At 48.0% G+C, this 18,481-nt stretch overlaps 1 protein-coding gene and 1 long non-coding RNA gene across 2 annotated transcripts; one reads left to right on the top strand and one right to left on the bottom strand.

Moving 5' to 3' along the window:
* Window positions 1–189: 189 nt before the first annotated feature.
* Window positions 190–2,018, bottom strand: POP5 (POP5 homolog, ribonuclease P/MRP subunit). Its single transcript, XM_083803405.1, has 5 exons — window positions 1,867–2,018; window positions 1,660–1,802; window positions 1,140–1,289; window positions 639–722; window positions 190–461 (listed from the first exon to the last, which is right to left on the bottom strand). The coding sequence occupies exons 1-5, from the start codon at window positions 1,884–1,886 to the stop codon at window positions 358–360; spliced, it is 501 nt and encodes a 166-aa protein (XP_083659531.1). The 5' UTR covers window positions 1,887–2,018; the 3' UTR covers window positions 190–357.
* A 120-nt stretch (window positions 2,019–2,138) lies between these two features.
* Window positions 2,139–10,526, top strand: LOC310883323. Its single transcript, XR_014573472.1, has 2 exons — window positions 2,139–4,540; window positions 6,126–10,526. It is a non-coding gene; the product is annotated as an uncharacterized lncRNA (long non-coding RNA).
* The last annotated feature ends 7,955 nt before the right edge of the window (window positions 10,527–18,481 follow it).

Raw genomic sequence — 18,481 nt, 5'->3', positions numbered from 1 at the left:
AAACTAAAAGATGTTAATGCTCTCTCTGTATTGAAGGAGAAAAACTTCATTCCTTGTCTGTGCCAACTGCCTAAAGCTCGCTTCTACCTCAGCATGAAGATCACGTTGAGCTACTGTGGTCTTTAGGAGTGTGCAAGGTTTTGATTCCTGGAGTAAAACAGACAAGTAACCCACTTAAGTATAACACAATTTAAGAAAACAAAACATTTTATTATTCAAGAACACCTGGAATGGGGAAAGGAAGTCTAAATGTGGACAGGTGCTCTTCCCAGCCCTTGCTTTACTTACTACAGAAAATGATTGGTATCACTTTGATTACACCAGTACAGAATAGAGGTGAATAGTGACAAGTAATATTCAGTCTGTCTCTGTGTCATCCTCCTCTTCCTCATCTCCACTTTGAGATTGCCTTTCTGTAAGGGAACAGCTCAACACCGACTGCCGGATGCGCTGTCTTTCCTCTGCAAAAAAGAGGGCAACAGAGGGTCATTACTCGATCTCTTCACACGTGCTGGATGTCCTCAACTTGTAAAGAAAGGCACATTTCTCAGTTCCAGGAGCTGGAAGGAGCCCTGCGCATCCTACAAGAGCTCCAGCAATTCAGGCTGCTCTTCAGGAAAGCGGCTGGAGGAACTCACCTTCATTTGTACAGTTTTGCAACAACGTCAGCAGCTGTCTTCTGTTATGCTGGATTAGAAACTTCTGACATGACCTTATGGTACCTATAGGAGTCACAAGAACGATATGTAACAGTTTTTGAAACCATGAAATCAAGCGTTATCATATAAAGCATGAAGATCTTTGTATCACACAATAAATACCCTGGGTACCAGCTTTATTAATGCAAGTGATAAGAAGCGTGTCTAGACTGTGCGTCCCCAATGATGTGATGATAACAATAATTTCTAAGAAGCAGTGCCACTTCTTTGTCCCTAGCGGTTAATTTTCAGGACAGGGATGATGCTATACTTTGAAAAATTTTTTTTTAAAATTAACGTAACGCAGTATGTACTGCTCTGGTTGCTCGCTGTAACAAAGACTCCTGCAGCATTACCGAGGGTCTGAGCACAGGGGGCTGCTGCCCCTTATCTAGGGCCACTTGTGACGAAGCACAGCGCCCGCCGCGCTCCGGGGCTCACCTCCGACGTGCAGGGTGCTGAGGAAGCAGGGGCAGCGCAGCCCGCGGCTCTCCAGCTGCCTGACGAGCGGCAGCGCCGAGCACAGCAGCCGGTGGAAGTCCTTGCGGCAGCGCAGCAGCACGGTGCCCGTGTAGGCGTTCAGGTACTTCACTGCGGGACGCGGCACCGCTCGGCGCCGGCACCGACCCCCGGCCCCTCTGGGGGGGCCTGCCCGGGGGGGGGTGTCCCCTTCCTTCCCGGGGGGCTCCTCCCTCCCGGGGGTCGCCCCTTCTTCCTGGGGGGCCTTCCTGAGGGGATCCCTTTCTTTCCCGGGGGGGATTCTTCCCAGGGGGGGTCCCCCTTCCCAGGGAGGGTTCCCCTTTCTTCCTGGGGGGTCCTTCCCTTCCTTTCCAGGGGGTCCCTTCCCTCCTGGGGCTCCCCCTTTCTTCCCGAGGGTCCCTGTCCCTTCCCGGGGGGGTCCATTTTTCCCGGGGGGGTCCCTTCCCTTCCCTCCCGGGGGTCCCTCCCGCCCCGCCGCCACCTGTGAAGGACACGGAGCAGCAGGCCAGCCCGTAGTCCCCGTAGGCCCTCGCGATGGCGTCCCTGACGGCGATGCCCACGGCGCGGTCCTCGATGCAGTGCCGGCCCCGCGGCTCCTCGGCCACCACCTCGCACAGCACGTACCTGCGGGGGGGGGGGGTGTCACCGGGGGCCCGGCCGGGCCCGAAGCCGGCACCGCGCCGCTCACCTGTTCTTGAAGCGAACCATGCCGCCGCCGGACTGACGAAGCGCCCAGCCAATGGGAGAAGCGCCTCCGCGCGCCGCAACCAATCGTCGCCGCGCGGAGGCGGGGATAGAGGAAGGACTTCCCGTCCTGACGCCTCCACGCGGCCCTGCCCTTTCCTCCAGGTGCTGGCTGCGCGCACGCGCGTTGTGTGCCGTTCCCCCCCTCGGGGCGACCCCGCCGCCTTCCCGGCAACCCCCGCGCGGGGGCGCGCGAGGCGCGCGGTGCCCGGGGCTGTGAGGGGGCTGTGAGGGGGCGGCGGGGGGCACAGGGCGGGGGGCACAGGGCGGGGCGGCCCGCTGAGCCTGCTGAGGGCTAATTAGCTAATTTTTATAAAGCAGGCTCAGCTCTCTGGGCTGTGTCCCTTCTGTCCCCCCGGGCTGGTGCTTTTTTACCTCATTAACGAGCCCAGCCCTCCTATGAGGGCTCCTGTCCCTTGCTGCCTCACAGAATTAAGCTCCAGTACTAATACAAGCTCCAGCATTAATATTCTTATAAGTTCCAGCGTTAACACCTCACGGTACTGAGCTCCTTAGGCTCTGGCTGTGGAGACCTGTGAGGCTGGGGTGCGCCCTGTGTCGTGCTGCCTGCACCTGCTGAGCACCGAGGAGCCGTGGCAGGGCTGCGAGCGCGGCCTCATTGCTAATTCAGAGTGGAAACATCTCCTCTAAGGGCCTTAATTCTAGACAAAGAACACGGTGATAAAGCCGGTGGAAATCCTGTCCTGGGTGATAAACTTCTGCCCTCTGAAACGGATGCCCGCTGCATCTCTGTCTGTCATCTCTCTCCTTCGCCTGTGCTCACGCTTTCAGTCATGTTTTCCTGAGAACTGCAGAGTACGAGTTGCCTCAAGAGAAAGAAGCACAAAGTCCAGTACGGGCTGTGTAAAAAGAGACCTTTTCTGGTGAGACTGTGAAGAAAGGGACTGGGAGATCTGTCAGCTTCTGGTGCTGATGTGCGTAGAAGCATTTTCTTGGGAGAGACTGCGCTGGATGGATTTTTGCCATGTTGCTTTGTGCTTTAATATCCGTGACAGGGATCTAACCATCAGCTGTTCCACTCGTCAGTGCAGCGAGCTCCTTGGTGATAAGCTATTCTCACACTTTTGAGTGATACCGAAGACAAGAGCCTGTGAACGTGGCCGTGTTTCCTCTGAGGAGTGAGGCCCTGGGCGAGCCTCCCAGCGTGGCTGTTACCTCCGTGGTCTGGCGGCGTTCCGCTTCCTGCCCTCTGACGGGGTTCATCGTGCCCTCCCTCGTTTCCCTCCTTTTGCAGAGGTGCAGCTGGGTCCCTGACAGGCAGCCCATGTGAGTGCACTCTGCCCTGTAATCCAATAGGACGTGTGCACTGTGCGTGCTCCTGGCTCGGCGCTATGGACAGCGAAAGCCTCGGTTTTCGGTCCAGAAAGCTGATTAGGGGAGACACAGCGCAAAGAGAGAGCAGTGTTGTGAGAGAACCCTGCCCTGCCTCGTTTCATGTAGGACGTTGCCTTTAGTTCCCTGTCGTTGGTTTGGATGATGCACAGAGCAGCCCTGAGCCTCCACGGCTCCCTGTACAGTCAGCGCTCGTGTTAGCACCAGCTGTGTGACTCCAGTCAGGCTTTGCAGTGTGCTGAGCTGACAGCACAGGACTTAAAAGGTTGCAACACCTTCACATTTGTTTTCTTACCTCCTCGCCCCATCCTCTGCAAGATTTGCTGTATCGATTTGTGTCAGTGATTCAAGAGACTGTCACAAGTGGCGGTGAGTTATACAGTCAAGGTGGAAAAGAACTGTCTCCTAAGAAAAGATCTGACAGAGAAAAATTCAGAAAATGCAATTTGAATTAAAGAGTGGGTCAAGACACCTGCCAAGAGGGAGGATGGATGTCTCTCCTGCAGACCTGGAGAGGCAATATGGCCTTGGAACAGCTTATGAAATAGGAACTATGAAGGACAGAGTGTACCAGGACAGGGGGAAATAACGTTGCACTCTCTATATGCATTAGAGACGATTTATAAAGCAATTTGAGAGCTTTGTATAGAAGATGCTTTATCAGTGCATAAAGAATAATCGTTTCATCAATGATTGTCCGACAACGTGGAGAATTTGCTAAACTCCTGGGCTGAATTTCTCTGGCCTTGGTCTGCATATTGATTTTATTTCAAGAATAATAGAGTAAATGCTGTAAATGGCTGGTATTGATGTGTTGTGAAGAGCAGGACAAAGTATGTTTTGGAGCTGTGTGGGTCGTATGTTGCCTTCACTGCTCAGCTACTTCAGAGGCCTCAAAGATTCACCAGTGAGACTTCCTTCCCTCCGTACCCCGTAGCTGTTCTAAGACTGCCTGTCTCGAATCTGGCCCTGGGCAGAGATGAACAGCTGAGAAAGAGACTCTGGGCTGACTGTGCGTTCTGTCCACACACCCTTACACTAAGTAATGGAACAGTTACAGTCACTGTGTCAAGCAAGAGCAGGTGTGTGAGCCCGCTGGTTGGGGTGTTCTGTATCCAGCTGCCCCTCCAGCGAACGTTGCTTTAGATAAGTGACCACCCGGAGGGGCTGAGGCAAATCCCCTGCTGAACCCCCAGTACCCAGATCACAGCAGCTTCATGGGCTGTCGCAGAGCCGGCCTCGAGCAGCGGATGCATATTCGGAAGGTGAGTTTTGGTAACAGAAGCCTAATTCTCTCTCGGCGTAGCGTGAGGAAGCTAAACGCCTCGCCGGGACTGAGAGCTGCTCTGAGCAGCCAAATGCCCTAAAAACCCGTCAGAAATAGTCGAGTGGGTTTTGAGCCCACCAGCCCTTCCTTGGCTGGCCTGAGATGCGGAGTGGGGCTGGAAAATGGGTGCGGTTACATCTGCTGCGGGAATGGAGCTCTGGCCTCTGGGGTGGCTCCGCTCCGGAGGCGCTGCGCCTGTCCACTCCCACGGGGCTGGCCTTTGAGTGCTGGGCTGTGCGGCCTGCCGTGTCCCTGCAGCTCGGTGCCCAGCAGCCCACGCCTCAAGGAAGGTGCTCAAACAAATCCTTATGCTTTTAGGCTGGATGCTGGGGGGTACAGGAGGGATGCTGAGGTCATTTTCCAAGCTCACCTCTGTCATGTGCGGTAGTATGCACGTGGAGGGGTTGTTCCCAAACAGGCCTGGTTGTTATTACCATTTTCATTCATGACTTGACATTTTACTTGAAGATCTACGCCTTCATCTTGGATTTACACAGCATTTGTAATCTCCAGATTATGGGTTAGATCACATTTGTATTGTGTACAATTAATTGTGCTAATAAGCTGCTATAAACATGGTGATTAATGCACACCTTCTGTTGTATGCAGCCAGCTCTTAGAATTTCTAAGTATTTTCTATAATTAAAATTGCCAGCAAATGTGTTCAGTGAAAAGACAGAGATCGGTTACTGAATCTTTGCACTCTTTTTAGGCAGGAGGTTTGCATTTTGTAAATGAATAAACTGAGGTACAAAGGGATTACGCAAATTGTTCAGAGTAAGTAGCTGTCAGACTGGAGATTTGGAGCAAGGGCATCGTGTGAGTAGAGGGAACCAGCATATTAGAGCATATTGTGTTGGAGCATCAGTCCTGTATGTTGCTTGCGCATGATTCAGCCAAGTAATTACATTCTGGGGTAAAATTAGGCTGCGTTGCTTCTCCATCCTTGTGATAGCACAATTTGATCTTCCTCGAATAGCCCAAGCCATGATTTTGCTTCCCCCTGGAAGCACTGAACTAAATTTGCCATCAGGTGTGGCACCAGAGTGACAGCTATGGTTTGTTCCACTGGGTGCACACTGCGTCCCCAGATAACCCCGCAGCTGCACATCCACAACAATCTGGCTAAAATTAAAACTGCTTCTTAAATTCTCTGTCCGATGTCGCCCGAAGCTTTTTGTTCAGTTTGTCTCCACAAGGTCACCGAGACAGAAGAGTGCGGTCTCCAAGCACGTTGGCCTGGAGCCTTTCACGCAGATGCTTTCAGTTAACGCAGGGGACGCCCTCCCTCTCCCTTTGGTCCCTTCCTTCCCACTCCCTCATTTTCTGCACCTCTCTACGCCCCCCTTTTTTAGCTCAGGAGCCCTCAGATCAATATACTTTAGAATAAAATCTATCCTTTTTTATTATCTTAACACATAATCACTAATTATAACCTTTCTTATGTGTTAAGCATTAGAACCTTCCTTAGCTGAAGTAGGATGTGTTATTGTGATTCTTTTTTTTCTTTTTTCTTCTTCCAGAACTGTCCTGAGAGCACTTTCCCCTGTGCTTCCTCGTGCTCAGGGCAGAGCTGAGGGCAGCTCCGAATTGCTGGGGCCTGGGTACCCTGGTCTTGCAAAGCCATGAGTTTGCGGTTTGAAGCAAATTCTATTTCTGCATATTTCAGCAGCTTGCAGCGTGATCTTAGACTACTTCCTTTAGGAAGGTCAAACTATTAAATTCACTTTTTTTTTTTTTGAATAGCCAAGAGCAGGAAAATTCTGTTCAGGTTAATAGTGACCGCGTGCGCTGAGAAGCTGGCCCTAAACTTCTGAGCTTCGTTTTCTCAAGCTCTGCAATGGGAATAATTGCAAATACTTTACTGGCAGATACGCATTAAACATCAGTAAAAAGCTTACTTGAATGTTGTTGATTATCAAACAGAGTAAAACTGCTTCTATCTGTGAAATCTGTAGGCAGCACGCTCCTCGTGTGCAGCAGGTTGCTGCAAGAAGCAAACAGCTGCTTCCGAACTCGTTAAGGCGAAACCTAGAATATTTGTTCCGATAGTTTGGGATTCTCTTCTCCCTTCCCTTTCTGCATTAGGGAGCGCTGAGTGAGCCACCTAAGTTGCTGTGTGATCTGCGGTGTGGAAAAAAACCCAACCCATACTTAATGCCTCCTTAGCGGGGATGTTAAGATGGATTAATTATTCTTTGTTCTGGTCTCTGAAGATAAAGGGTAATTGCTCTTAATTAGGAGTAATTGAAAAATTGCTCCTTCACAGAGAGCCCAATAGCATTAGCGGGATTTGAGCTTCTTGCCACCTATAGGGAGGAGTATGCCATCCCAGAAGGTATAGCAAAGGCTGCTCTAAGCCTACGAATGGCCTCAGAGGGTTTTCTCAGCCTGCGCTTGAGAGCAGTGTTTTCAGCTATAACAGGTCTTGGAGCATGCAAGCGAGGCAGGGCGCGTTGTCTTGTTCCGTGCTGAATGGTGCTTCAGCGGAAGATGCAATCTGCGAGGCAGGTTGTCATTGTTGATGCCGCGAGACTTTTCCTCGGGAAGCTTCCAGGAACAAACGCCCCTCAGCTTACCTGTCTGGGAAGGAAGCTTTAGGAGAAAAGCAAACAAAAGCCTACACCTCTTTAGGAAGCAGCGCTTCATCTGTGGGGCAGCAAGAAGGCAGAGGTGCCTGCCAAAAGTGGAGACCATGTTCAGATATTAGAGTTAAGGTGAGAAAGAAGAATTACGATTTTTCCAAGGACAGAACAGGTCTTTGCGCTCTGCTTTTTCTTTCCCCTCATTTCCTCTGTGCAGGTCAAGCCGTGGCCCTTTTTTGCAGTGAGATGCATCTGCTTCTGTCGCCGTGTACTGAACAACCCTTTTCTGTGCGTGGCTTTATGTTCAGCTCCAGCAGCCTCGAGCAGCATAGGAGCAGAGATGTCTGCCGCAGAGCACTTGTCTCCGTAATGAGGGAGACGAAGGAAAACACTTCCCTGCACGCCCATCGCTCAGCAGCAGCGGTGCTGAGTGTGAGGACAGGCCTCCTGGAGCAGCCTTGCATAACCCATGGCCGCTGCGTGGCTCCAGCAGGGCAGCAGCAGCGTGTGACGGAGGAGAGGAGCTGCGGGGAGCTGCTCAGAGGGGCAGGGCTGGGGAGCTTCAGGGTCTCGGCGTGGACTGGTGTCAGCTCGGAGCAAAGAGCGTGCCAGTCACTGACTGCTTGGGGCGCACGGATCTGAGTTCTTTGCCTGACCCAGCCTGACAGCGCCCTCCCCACCCGTCTGTTCTAGCCGCCATCCACGTTTAGCTGCAGCATCCCACTGCCCGGCACAGCCAGCGGAAGCCCCTCGGAAGCAGAGCGAGGCGCAGCGCACGAGTGCAGCTTTGGGTGGGGGAGAATCAGCAGCGACTCTTTTATTTCTGCTGTGCTGAGTGGGGCTGCTCGCAGAGACCAGTGAGTGCAAACAGGTCTCTGGAGGCCACGGCTGCTCTAGACTGCAGAAGACAAAAGGCACCAGAAGCATCTGACCTATTTTGGGAAGCTTGCTGGGGCTTTTTGTTTTTATCTTATCTTATTTTTAAAAGATGAGTTTGCACCTGAGTTAGAGGCTGTAAATATTTGTCGCTTTTCCTAACTATGCACACTGTGAAGACAGAAACAAACTAAAAAAATACCTTGCTGCATTTGCTAGGCTGATTCCACCAGCTGCCCTGAGGGCATGGGAGTTTGAGCTGGCTCTTGAGATGACTTCTGCCTGCTGCTGGTTGGTCCCAAGCTCCTGGTGGTGCACGTAGCAGCCTTCTTGGAGCGCCTGATGCCGTGAAGATGAGCTGGGGACAACTGACCGAGGGCACGTCCCTCAGGCCACCTCAGTAAAATTCCACAGTGCACGTGCTGGAACCCAAGCAGTTGTTGTTACGCGACCTTTTCTGTCCCTGTTTCATACCTGTGATGCTTAAAAGATCATGTTTATCCTGCTGTAACAGTAGCGACTTAATTAGAGCTGAATTTGGTCCTACCACCTCTGAACATGAGCAGCTTCCATCAAGTCATCTAAAGGATCAGATCTAGTTTCTTCTTTCTCTCAGCATTGGTGGCATCTGGTTTCATTTTCCATCTTTCCTGAGGGAGCTCACTTTTCCCCCCATTTCAGCATGTGCCTGCTCTGCTGTATGTCAGCACCCAGGGCTGCCGGTGTCTCAGAGCCGAGCCAGGCAGCGCTCTGCCAGCCAGCAAAGTTCAAGATTGTGGGGGCAGAACGTGGGATGCTTCAAGGAGTGGTGTCGTGGGCTGCGTAGCTTAAAACCGGTATGTGCTTACAGGTCACGAAACTAAGCCACAGCCAGTTAAATGTGTGTGTCCCCACGCAGGGTGTGTAGAGGCAGCGAAATTTGCATCCTGCAGTGTCACAGGAGCCAGTGGTTTTGCACCGCCTGGCTCCCCTTCCCTGGCACCCTAAGGGGCACCTGGGGACTTCCCAGGGTAAGTGACAGGGTGGGCGCTGCTGGTGGAGTAGCAAGGCTAGCAGAAGACGTGGTATGCCCAGCAAAACTTCTGCATGTCCACCACTCTCTGCATGGCCTCACTATTTATTGCTAAATGCGCCTGTGGGAGAAATTCTCTACATCTTGTGAACGGTCTTCACTTTCGATTCTTTAACTCGTCCCTGCTCCATCTCTTTCCCCACCCTAGCTGCATGGCCAGACTAAAACTCCCTCAGCTTTGTACATGGCAATCAGAGGGACAGTTAAGTAGTAATCGTGAAGTGTTTCTGAAGACGTAGGATTTAAATAAACAAACCAAAACCATGAGGGGATGATTTCAAGTGCTTGGTAGATTCCTCTAGAGCATGCTTCCAATTGCAGCTCTCAGCATTTTGGTATGCATTGCTCCCTATCTATATGCATGTACAGACCTATTGCGTAGAATTGCAGCTACACTTATTATTATATAATCTGCATTGTAAGGTTATCGGCATCTGACTCAGATCCCAGATGTTAACGAAAGCATTTTAACATAATTTAATTAATTTACTTAAATTATACATACTGAGCTTTTTTTAGTTTGGGGACTTGCTGGCTGCAGGTGTTTCTCTGTAAGCGTGGGGGCAAGAAATCTAATTAGTCTTTTGCTAGTCTGTGAGTAGCAGCGACTGATGGTGTCACCTTCTGTTGAAGCTCGTTTTTCAATAAAATTGCAGGAGTTTATAACATGGATCCGGAGCTCCTGCTCCCATTCACATTCCCTCCTACTCTACCCTATATTCTCCGACAGCAGGATACCATAGTGACAAACACAGCAAACATTCCATGTGAGGCACATACTAAATCTCCAGCTCCGTTCTTCAGGAAGCCTTTCACACATCACGGCTTTATACAGGAGATGATATTCGGAGGACAGGATACAAGTAATTTTAGATTAAGTAATGGACTTAAGGACTTCATATCCAAGCAGACTGTCTTTCTGGCTGTCAGAGCTGTGTAACTGTGTCACCAATATCCAGTCTGATGTTTTCTTTATTATTATTCATAAGCTCCCATTCCAAACAGCAATCAAACTCTTCAGGCTGCGCCGTCTTGGGGATTATCACACTTGCAGAGCGGTTAAAGTCACTTCGCCTCGAGTCTTCTGCCTCTGAAAAGTGCCCAAGGCTAATCGCTGTGAAATGTGACGCCTGTCATGTCTCCTCGTTCAAGTGCGTGCGGCGGGCCTGTCATTCCCTAAAAGCCTTTACATCTGTTATTACACGGTAATCCTCGTGCATCGGGCTTCCAAACCAGCAGTCGGTGGGGCCCGGCAAGGTATGGCTCAGCCTTGCTTTGCATAACTCCCACAATGCAAGGCTCTCCCTCCTGGAATCATTAATAAGCAATAAGAATATTATATAAGCTGGCGTCTTTTTTTAAACCATGATAATTTCAAATGCTATTATAATTAGGACAAAGATGAGAGTTTGAGCCGGGGGAGGAAACAGACAAAGGATTAAGCTGATCTCCACCATGACGTTGGAAGGTTTCTTTGTCTGTTATATGCTAGTTTGGACAACAATGGGTACACTTCAGCCCCATGAAGAGGAAAACAGACAATTTATTTAAAAGTATTAATCCTTTTCATCCTGAAATGTTATCTATTGCCATAAACAGGATCAGAGCTTTCTAGTCCACTTATATTCTGATCAACTGACCCTGCAGTAAGAGCCTGAAAAGCAGTGTATGTTTGTGTTGTATCCTGATGCTTTTCAGCTCGTTGGTGGGTTGGGTAAAGCGGACAAAAATGTTGTGTTGCTGGGAGTCTCTTTGCTTAAGGCAGTGACTGCTGGCTGCAACCACAGGGCAAAGGCATGGCAAGAGACGTGGCCTCCCAGGTAGCGGGTCCCAAGCCATGGCGGATCAGACGTGATGTTTCCACGCAGAAAAGTTCAATGTCTGGGTTGAGGAGGCAGGATTTGCCGCGAAGGGAAACCAAGTGAAGGTGTGGGTAATAGATGTAACTAACAGGGCCGCTTACTCTGGAATAGGGAAGATTTTAAAAGTCACTTGTCAAAATCATTTTCCCTCTAATGCTGCAGCAGCCCTCGGATATGAGCATGTTCCTGATGTTCCCCCTCACTCACATGCACGAACACGGGGAGGCAGGCGGGAGGAGGCAGCTGCACTGACACACTATGGGGTTTGCAAGAACATGATGGCAATTTAGCAGAACGATTAAAAGATTGCAAACATTTATTAATAGCTTTGCTGCTGCAGCAGCTCTGCCGGAGAAGCCTTGCTTCCTCAGGGATGCTCTTACCTCCTGCCCCTTCCTTTCCATAGCTTTAGAAATTGAAAAGTCATTTTTGGACTCATTTGCAATGCAAAGCTGTAGCTACACCCCAGCAGTCCAGGCCACTTTATCCCACTACCTGGGAAGGGGCAGGGGGAACCTGAGTGTGAGAAAGAAGTTACGCAGAGCAAAAATAAAGGGATTTTTGTTTTCAGCTATTGCTTGGCCTTTTTTCCTCCCTGTGCTCCTCTCTTCGTCTCCTTGGTCTTCTTCAGCCACTCCTTTTCTTCCCCTCGGGTCAGAGTGACTTTCTGTTGCTGGCACTGGGTTGAGATGTGGGTCTGCAATGTCTTTTTGATGCTTTGTGACAAAATGAGTGGAAGACAGTATAAAAGCAGTATTGGAGCAGATCTGGTCAAAGTTCTGCAGAGCGACCAACAAATCCCCTAAGAGTAGAGTAAGATTGGGTCTTTTGCAATTCTCATGACTATTATTGTCTCCTCAGATTTTGTTTTACTTTTAACATTGGGGAAGGGGAGAAGGTGAAGGTTCAATAGTAGGTAAAAAAAAGAAAATAAGAAAAGGGCGATGGGCTGAACAAGAAATCACCTTATACTTCATGGCTGATCCTGCCGGACTGCAGTGAGCACTGTAAATGAGCTGGGCACTAACGATGTTTGAGTGCGCAGTATCTGAGACATTTTTATCCCGCAGAGCAGATGATGGTGACTGACTGGTGGAAGTTTGCAGCAGGAGAATATTTATCCTACGCATATGGTGACCTCCTCCATATTCCCATCCCCAGTGAAATAATCTGTTTCTTGCACTTTTTTTTTTTTTTTAAACTGGATCCTACTAAAATGTACGGACAGCCTAAAAGGAATATATATATTTCTTTCTGCTAAGCAAAGCTGACGGTAGACATGAATGCTTGTGTTCCTGTCATTATCTAAAATCCTGCTTGGAATCGGGTAGGACAGCAGCGCCTCAACCACAGCCGTTCCTGTACCATGGCCACAGGAGAAAAAATACACTGGGGAAAGAGTGCAGGAAAGTGTCCTGCATTATTCTTACCTGAGCCTAGCACGCTCCGTTTCCATAGTTTTGTCTGTTACAGCGTGCGCTAGGTTGATTTGACTCTTTTTGAATTGTTTCCCCCATTTCTTCAAGTTTGCAGTTAAAACATTGCCTCCATCAGTTTCCAAGTGTTATGTCCAATTTAGAACTTGACTAGGATGAATTTGTGTCCTTTGTAAGGCATGGAGCTCAGGAAAAGGATCTGATTTCCTCTGCCCACTTCTGTATGCAGTGCTCTTCGTGGGTTGACCTGTGAAACCACACAACCTGAGAGAGAAGTGCAAGCCCCACAGAAATCTTGCCTGCTTGGGATGTTTAATGAAAGCCTATGTGAATTTCTGTAGAGCTTGGCAGGCAGCCTCTACAGCCTTAACAAGGCCTGCTTTTGTAGAGAATGTATATAATACTTTGTATAATCCCAGACTAAAAGCCAGAGTACCTACCTGCAATTGTAGTTAATGCCCTGGGTTCATTTGGACTAACTGCTTCCTTCAATTTGTTTCTTTAGGGGCTGGACTTCCCTTGCTCAGAATAGCCCAGGAATGACGAAAGAGGATTAAACAGACCTGGATGTTGGAGAGGTACCTGGTCTCAGGTGAGATGGAATTCTATATTCTATATACGATCCCTCAAACGCCAGTTTAACAGAAGAAACTGATTTCAGAGATACTTTCTATCTCATTTCTTGTTTGAAGATTGAAAATCGCAGATCTTTCCAGTTAGTAGCAGCTATATATCTTCAGTTGCCCTGTCAAAGTTCTCATCCTTTCCTGGAGGTAGCTATTTTATTGGCATTGGTTTCGGTATCTGTAATTTCCAAGTTCAGCGTGTGTGATAACAAAAGGATGCCTTGCAGTCTTGGGACAACTGGGACAGCTGTTGGTGTTTGTTTTTTTTTTATTTTTTATTTTTTTCTTGCCCTGAAAGGGTGTTTTGGAATGTGTTGGCCTTTACACATATTTAAAGAAAGAGATTGTATTTCTTCATCGTTTCCCCTGCTCCTGTCAAAATCTCAGCCCTCAATGATCCTCTTGCCTCCCATATACCTCATTATCTTGTTACTAACCTATTTTCTTGCTCATTAATTAAAAAAGTATATGTATGTTGTACTATTTAGGGTATGAGAACCACTGTCCTCTTTCTTGTGGAGTAGTCGGAGTGTAGCCTTTAGCACTGTTAGGTCAAATGCTCCCTCTGGGTACGCTGTCCATAGCTCTGGAAGCAATTGGAATTGTGTCTTTGCAAATGAGTAAGAATTTGCTTTCTTATATATTGAGATACATCTGTAATCGTGTATCTTGGCCTGTCTATCTGCATTCAAGTGGCAAGTAACAGGACTACAACTATGGCCAAATAACCTGTATTAAGATTCAAATACAACAAAAGAGCAAAGTGTTAAGCATCTCAACTGATCAACAAATTTATTATACGATTAGTCTGCAGTTGTACCACCTTTGTGAGGCTTGGATTCCACATAAATGCTAAGGAATACGGTGACCAAAAGCAATGTGGCTAGTTCTTTTCTAACTGGAAAATGTAGAGACGAGAGAAGAGGTGGTGAGCCTGTCGCTTCTGCACAGTGAGAAGCCAGGAGGTGAGGATCTTCAGTTTTTATTCACTTATTTGGGAGCAAGGCAAGAGAAAATAGGTGTTCTTCTTTGTATCCTTGCTAGGAGACTGAGAAGAGGTAATAATGAGGAAAGGGAGAAGAGGGTAGAGGTGATAACAGAAAGGAAAATTGTCCTTTCTTGGTGCCAGGTACTAATAAATAACTTTCTAGTTGCTAAGGAAGGTAGGAAGCAGAGTAGAGGACTTTTCAAGGTTTTGGTTCTTCTGTGGAGTAAGTGCCTTTGAAGAAATCTATTCAAAGATAAAATATTCCAAGAGAACATAAATATAGGAATGATGAGGCTGCACATGATGAACTTGTTAGTTTTAAAACTCTGTCAGAACAAAGTCATTAACAGAATGTGCTTCGTTGATTTGATGGTGGATTAAAAACTGGAGGGAAAATGGAAAAGCAGCTAATGTAAAACTGCGTCATCCTCTGCCTCCATTGAGACAACACTGCGTCACCTCTGCTGGTAGCAAAAAATCTGCCAGCCTTTGTCATCATTTTGCATCACAGCATGACCCGAAAGCAGATAGCATTCCCTCTGCTGTCACAAAGTGCAGCACCGGGGATCACTTGCAGGAGTCCAGTGACCACGTAGCTGGGGAATATTGCTCTTGTCACTACTACTGAACAGCGAAAAGCTGGGGGAGCTGAAATGTATTGCTCTTTTTGTGCTGTTTGTCTGGATCCTCATCAACCTTACCAATTTTCAGTTCTAATGAGAGCCATATGTGAGTTTTCCTTCTCAAGGTACTACTTGCAAAGGTTTGGCTTCAGCTCAACCGCAAGATATTCTTGCTTGCCTGACGTGTTTGTCCTCTCTCACTGTTGTCCAGAGTTTGCTTCCTCACCCAATGTCTGGGTGAGCCACAGGTCACAGCCATTAAAGGTAGTTTATGGAAAACATAACAGAATCACTTTGATCACATCATTGTTCTTCTTTGGCATCAACTTTGTATTGTCTTCCCTTCCTGATAATCTTTTTCTTCCTTTTAACTCAGTATTGGATTAAATGATTTTCTCCTACCATAGGTACTCACTCCCAAGCCCTCTAATCTCTGTCAATCACAGCAAATTTGGTACATTACAGATATCTTTTTGTCTTGGCTAGGACTTGTGCATTACTTGCTTACATGGATGTTTATACTAAAGTTCATGAAACATCCATCCTTATTGTCTTGGGCTTGAGAGAGGACAAGTTTCAGTACAGCTCCATTCGCCTCTGATGAAAGCCCACACGAACAAAGCAAATAACTGCTAGAATCTCTTTATCTGAGCACCTGGATATTTCTCACAGTGACTTTTCTTGTTAAGATTCCCATCTTCTTTCCTCTTAGGTAATACCTGGGTGTGCTTAGTAGCCAGGTAAGGGTCTAGCGTCTAGCTGCTGCACACATTCACTGAACAGATGTCAAACAGATCTTGGTAAGGCGAAGTTCATTACGAGTAGAATGAGAGATTCAGAGAGGTGCCCAACCATTTCCATAACAAACCAATTAGCGGGCTAGAAGCTCTGGTTGAGGACCAAGTGGCATGGATAACAGGATGGACAGAGGGGGCCGAAACGCCGGTGTCACTTTCTAAGTGCTCTTGATAGATTTTACATTATTCTTATTCACAAAGCGACGTGGCTTTTGGGTGCTTCTGAGTAATGAGTAGAGCCAGTTTGTTTAGTGTCCCTGTCCCCCAAGGCCACTGCCCTTTGAGAGAGAACAGCGTGTACCACTGCTTTTGGCAGCCACGCTCCCAACCTGACGCAGGCGGTTTGGGGGGGCCACGTTGCCGGCTGAGCTGACTCATTCCGCCTCAGTGGCTCATTGAGGAGCTGCAGGGAGAAGCTATTTATAACCAGACCTTTCAGGTTCAGTGCAGCAGCATCTTCAGCAGGAGGAGGGGGACAGAAATGGGGAGGCACGTAAGACTTTTCCGATCCAAATGAATCTCCGCCCCAATATCGTCCCTAGAGCCTCACATCCACCGGCTGGCTTCAGCCAGCCCTTTTCCCCAAGCCTTTTGCTCAGCTGGCTGGGTGCTCTGGTCCCAGCGTAAGAGTCTGCTGATAACTCTTCAGCTCCTCAAAGAGCAGGGAGACAACTGTGAATATCATCAGAGTGAACGAAACACAAACTCCTTCTGCTGTAGCTATTAGACAAGCTGTTACTGATGTTGTCTGACCCGTGGCCGTAGCATTATCACCTTATCTTTTCTCTGTCCCAGTCCATGTTTGTCCCTGGCTTACCATCAAGACAAGCTCTTTTCATGGGTGTTTTCAAACAGTCTTCACGCTGCCAGCAAATCCCATTAAACCTCCTGAGGTTTCTCTTATATATACAAGGTAACACTGTAATTTATAAAACTGTAGCTGTTTTTCTGATCTTGCCATGGACTCATTACATCTTTAGGTGCTTCCATGACTCCATATGTGAAACAGAGATAATGATACCCCCCGGGTTAAGCACAGTGTGATCTGCAGCTATGAAACACCACCTAAGTGGTAATATTATTACCAAAGAGTCACAGAACAATAGGAAAGCGTACTACACAACAGTAGAGGACAGCAGGTGTAAAAGAAAATATTTACTACGAACACGTACCTCTTTGTATCTAGGTTACTGTGGCCTTTTTCTTGAACCACATTAGCATACAGTAAAAATATTGGAATTTTGTGTTAAACTAAACTTGGTGTTGCCTGTTCTCTTAATTGGTTTTTGAATTCAAAGGGGGCCCTGTTGCATGCACGCTTACCTTGTTCTTGGTCTACATCTGCCCCGTTGTTAAACCAGTTTGTGTCTGGAACTGGGTGGTGGTTAGAGGGCTCCTTGGCTCCTGTCATTCCATAGGCTTCTTCCCATAGCTTAAATGCTTCATATTTAGCTTCTCAGCTTCTCTTTTTCTTCCTTCTACCTCCTTCTTCCTACTCCTTTTTTTGCTACGTAGATAACTGGCTTCTCAGTACACAACCAGTATACAGTTTGATGCATATAATGTCTCAGCGTCTCATCAAGGCCATTTGGTAGATCTGTAGCTTTCTTTGGCATTTTCTCTTTTGGCCGTCCTGCATCACTGAGCTATAGACCCGGAGGCATGCTAGCCTTTTTTTGCAGTGGGTTGTATTTATTATCTTCATACAGAAGCTGTACTATAAATAATTCTTGCCTTCGGTTTTGGCAACTATCTAAAGGGGAAGTCTACTCTGCATTAAATGAAATAGTGCTGTGACAGCCATTTCTTTCTCAAAGCCCAGTTATGAGACTGTAGAGACTTGTGGATGTGAGATGTTCCTTGTATGCTTCGTCTAAAAATTTGGACCGGAGGTGGCCTCTGCAGAGTAGCCCCAAGTCTCCCTAGCTGCCACCTTATTTTTCTGAATCTCAGTTTCGTTTTGGAAATGGTAGACCTATGGCTCTTGTGGTTGCAAATAAGCCCCTGAAACCTCATCAAAATGTAGCTGGTGCTGAGATGTTTGTAGTAGTCTTGAGAGAACAAGACCATGTTTCAGGGACATGAAGTGTCACTTTCATTATTTTTGAGTGGTAAACTAAGATGTGCAGTGATTATAAGAGTAATGTCAACTATGTTCCTTGTCTCTTTCTTCAGAAATTTTACACAGCAGATAAAATGGTTCTTAGAGCTCTTGGCTTATCCTTTCAGCGACTGCCTTGTCTTCCCTTTGGTGCCTTAGGCACCAGTGAGCTCACATACACTGTGTGAAGGGCAGCCAGCCCCCCTGCGTGCCACCGCCACCTCTCCTCTGCCCGAGGCTTACGACTGCCTTCAGCAGACCCCAGCAGGGGATCCCAAGGATGGGCACTACAGCTGGAGAGCACACAAGGAGATGTGTCCAGGTTTGGCTCCACAAACCCAGAAGTGAGAGGGCCAGGAAGGGAAACCAGGAGTGTGCATACATGTCAGAGGCTGGAAGGGATTTACCTCCCTGCATTTCCAATTGCTTGTTTTCTATCTGGGGAAAATCCCTTTTGACAGCCCAGGCAGTGAGCTTCTAATTCCTGTCTCCGGCTCATTTTTCACTTCAATCCCTCAGCGAACGGATTTTAATGCTTGATGGATTCAAACAAAATTATTTCCGTTCCTGTGGCTTTGCAAAAGCCTCTAGGGTGTGTGTGTGTGCGCAGGGGAGGAGGGATGGGGCTTGTTTTCGTTACACTCCAATAAGCCTCCTCTCCAGGGGAAATGTATTTCATTTCTTCATTTAGGGCTTTCTTGCTGATGATTCCTCCCATGCTGTCCTTCTGGCTGTTGGGTCATAGGACGACCTGTGAAAGATCTGCTGTTCCAAGGGGTCCTAATGCCACGTTCCAGATCAGTGTTTTTGCTGCAAATAGGGATGCAAGTAGCATGACCAAACCGTGCACCCAGGAATAGCACAGGAGTGGGGAACCACTGTGGGAAAACTTTCATCGTCCCCAGCTCTAGCT

The sequence above is a fragment of the Anser anser genome (genome assembly GCF_964211835.1).
Source record: "Anser anser genome assembly, chromosome: 18".
Lineage (NCBI taxonomy): Eukaryota > Metazoa > Chordata > Aves > Anseriformes > Anatidae > Anser > Anser anser.
This window is presented reverse-complemented; position numbering and strand designations above follow the sequence as displayed.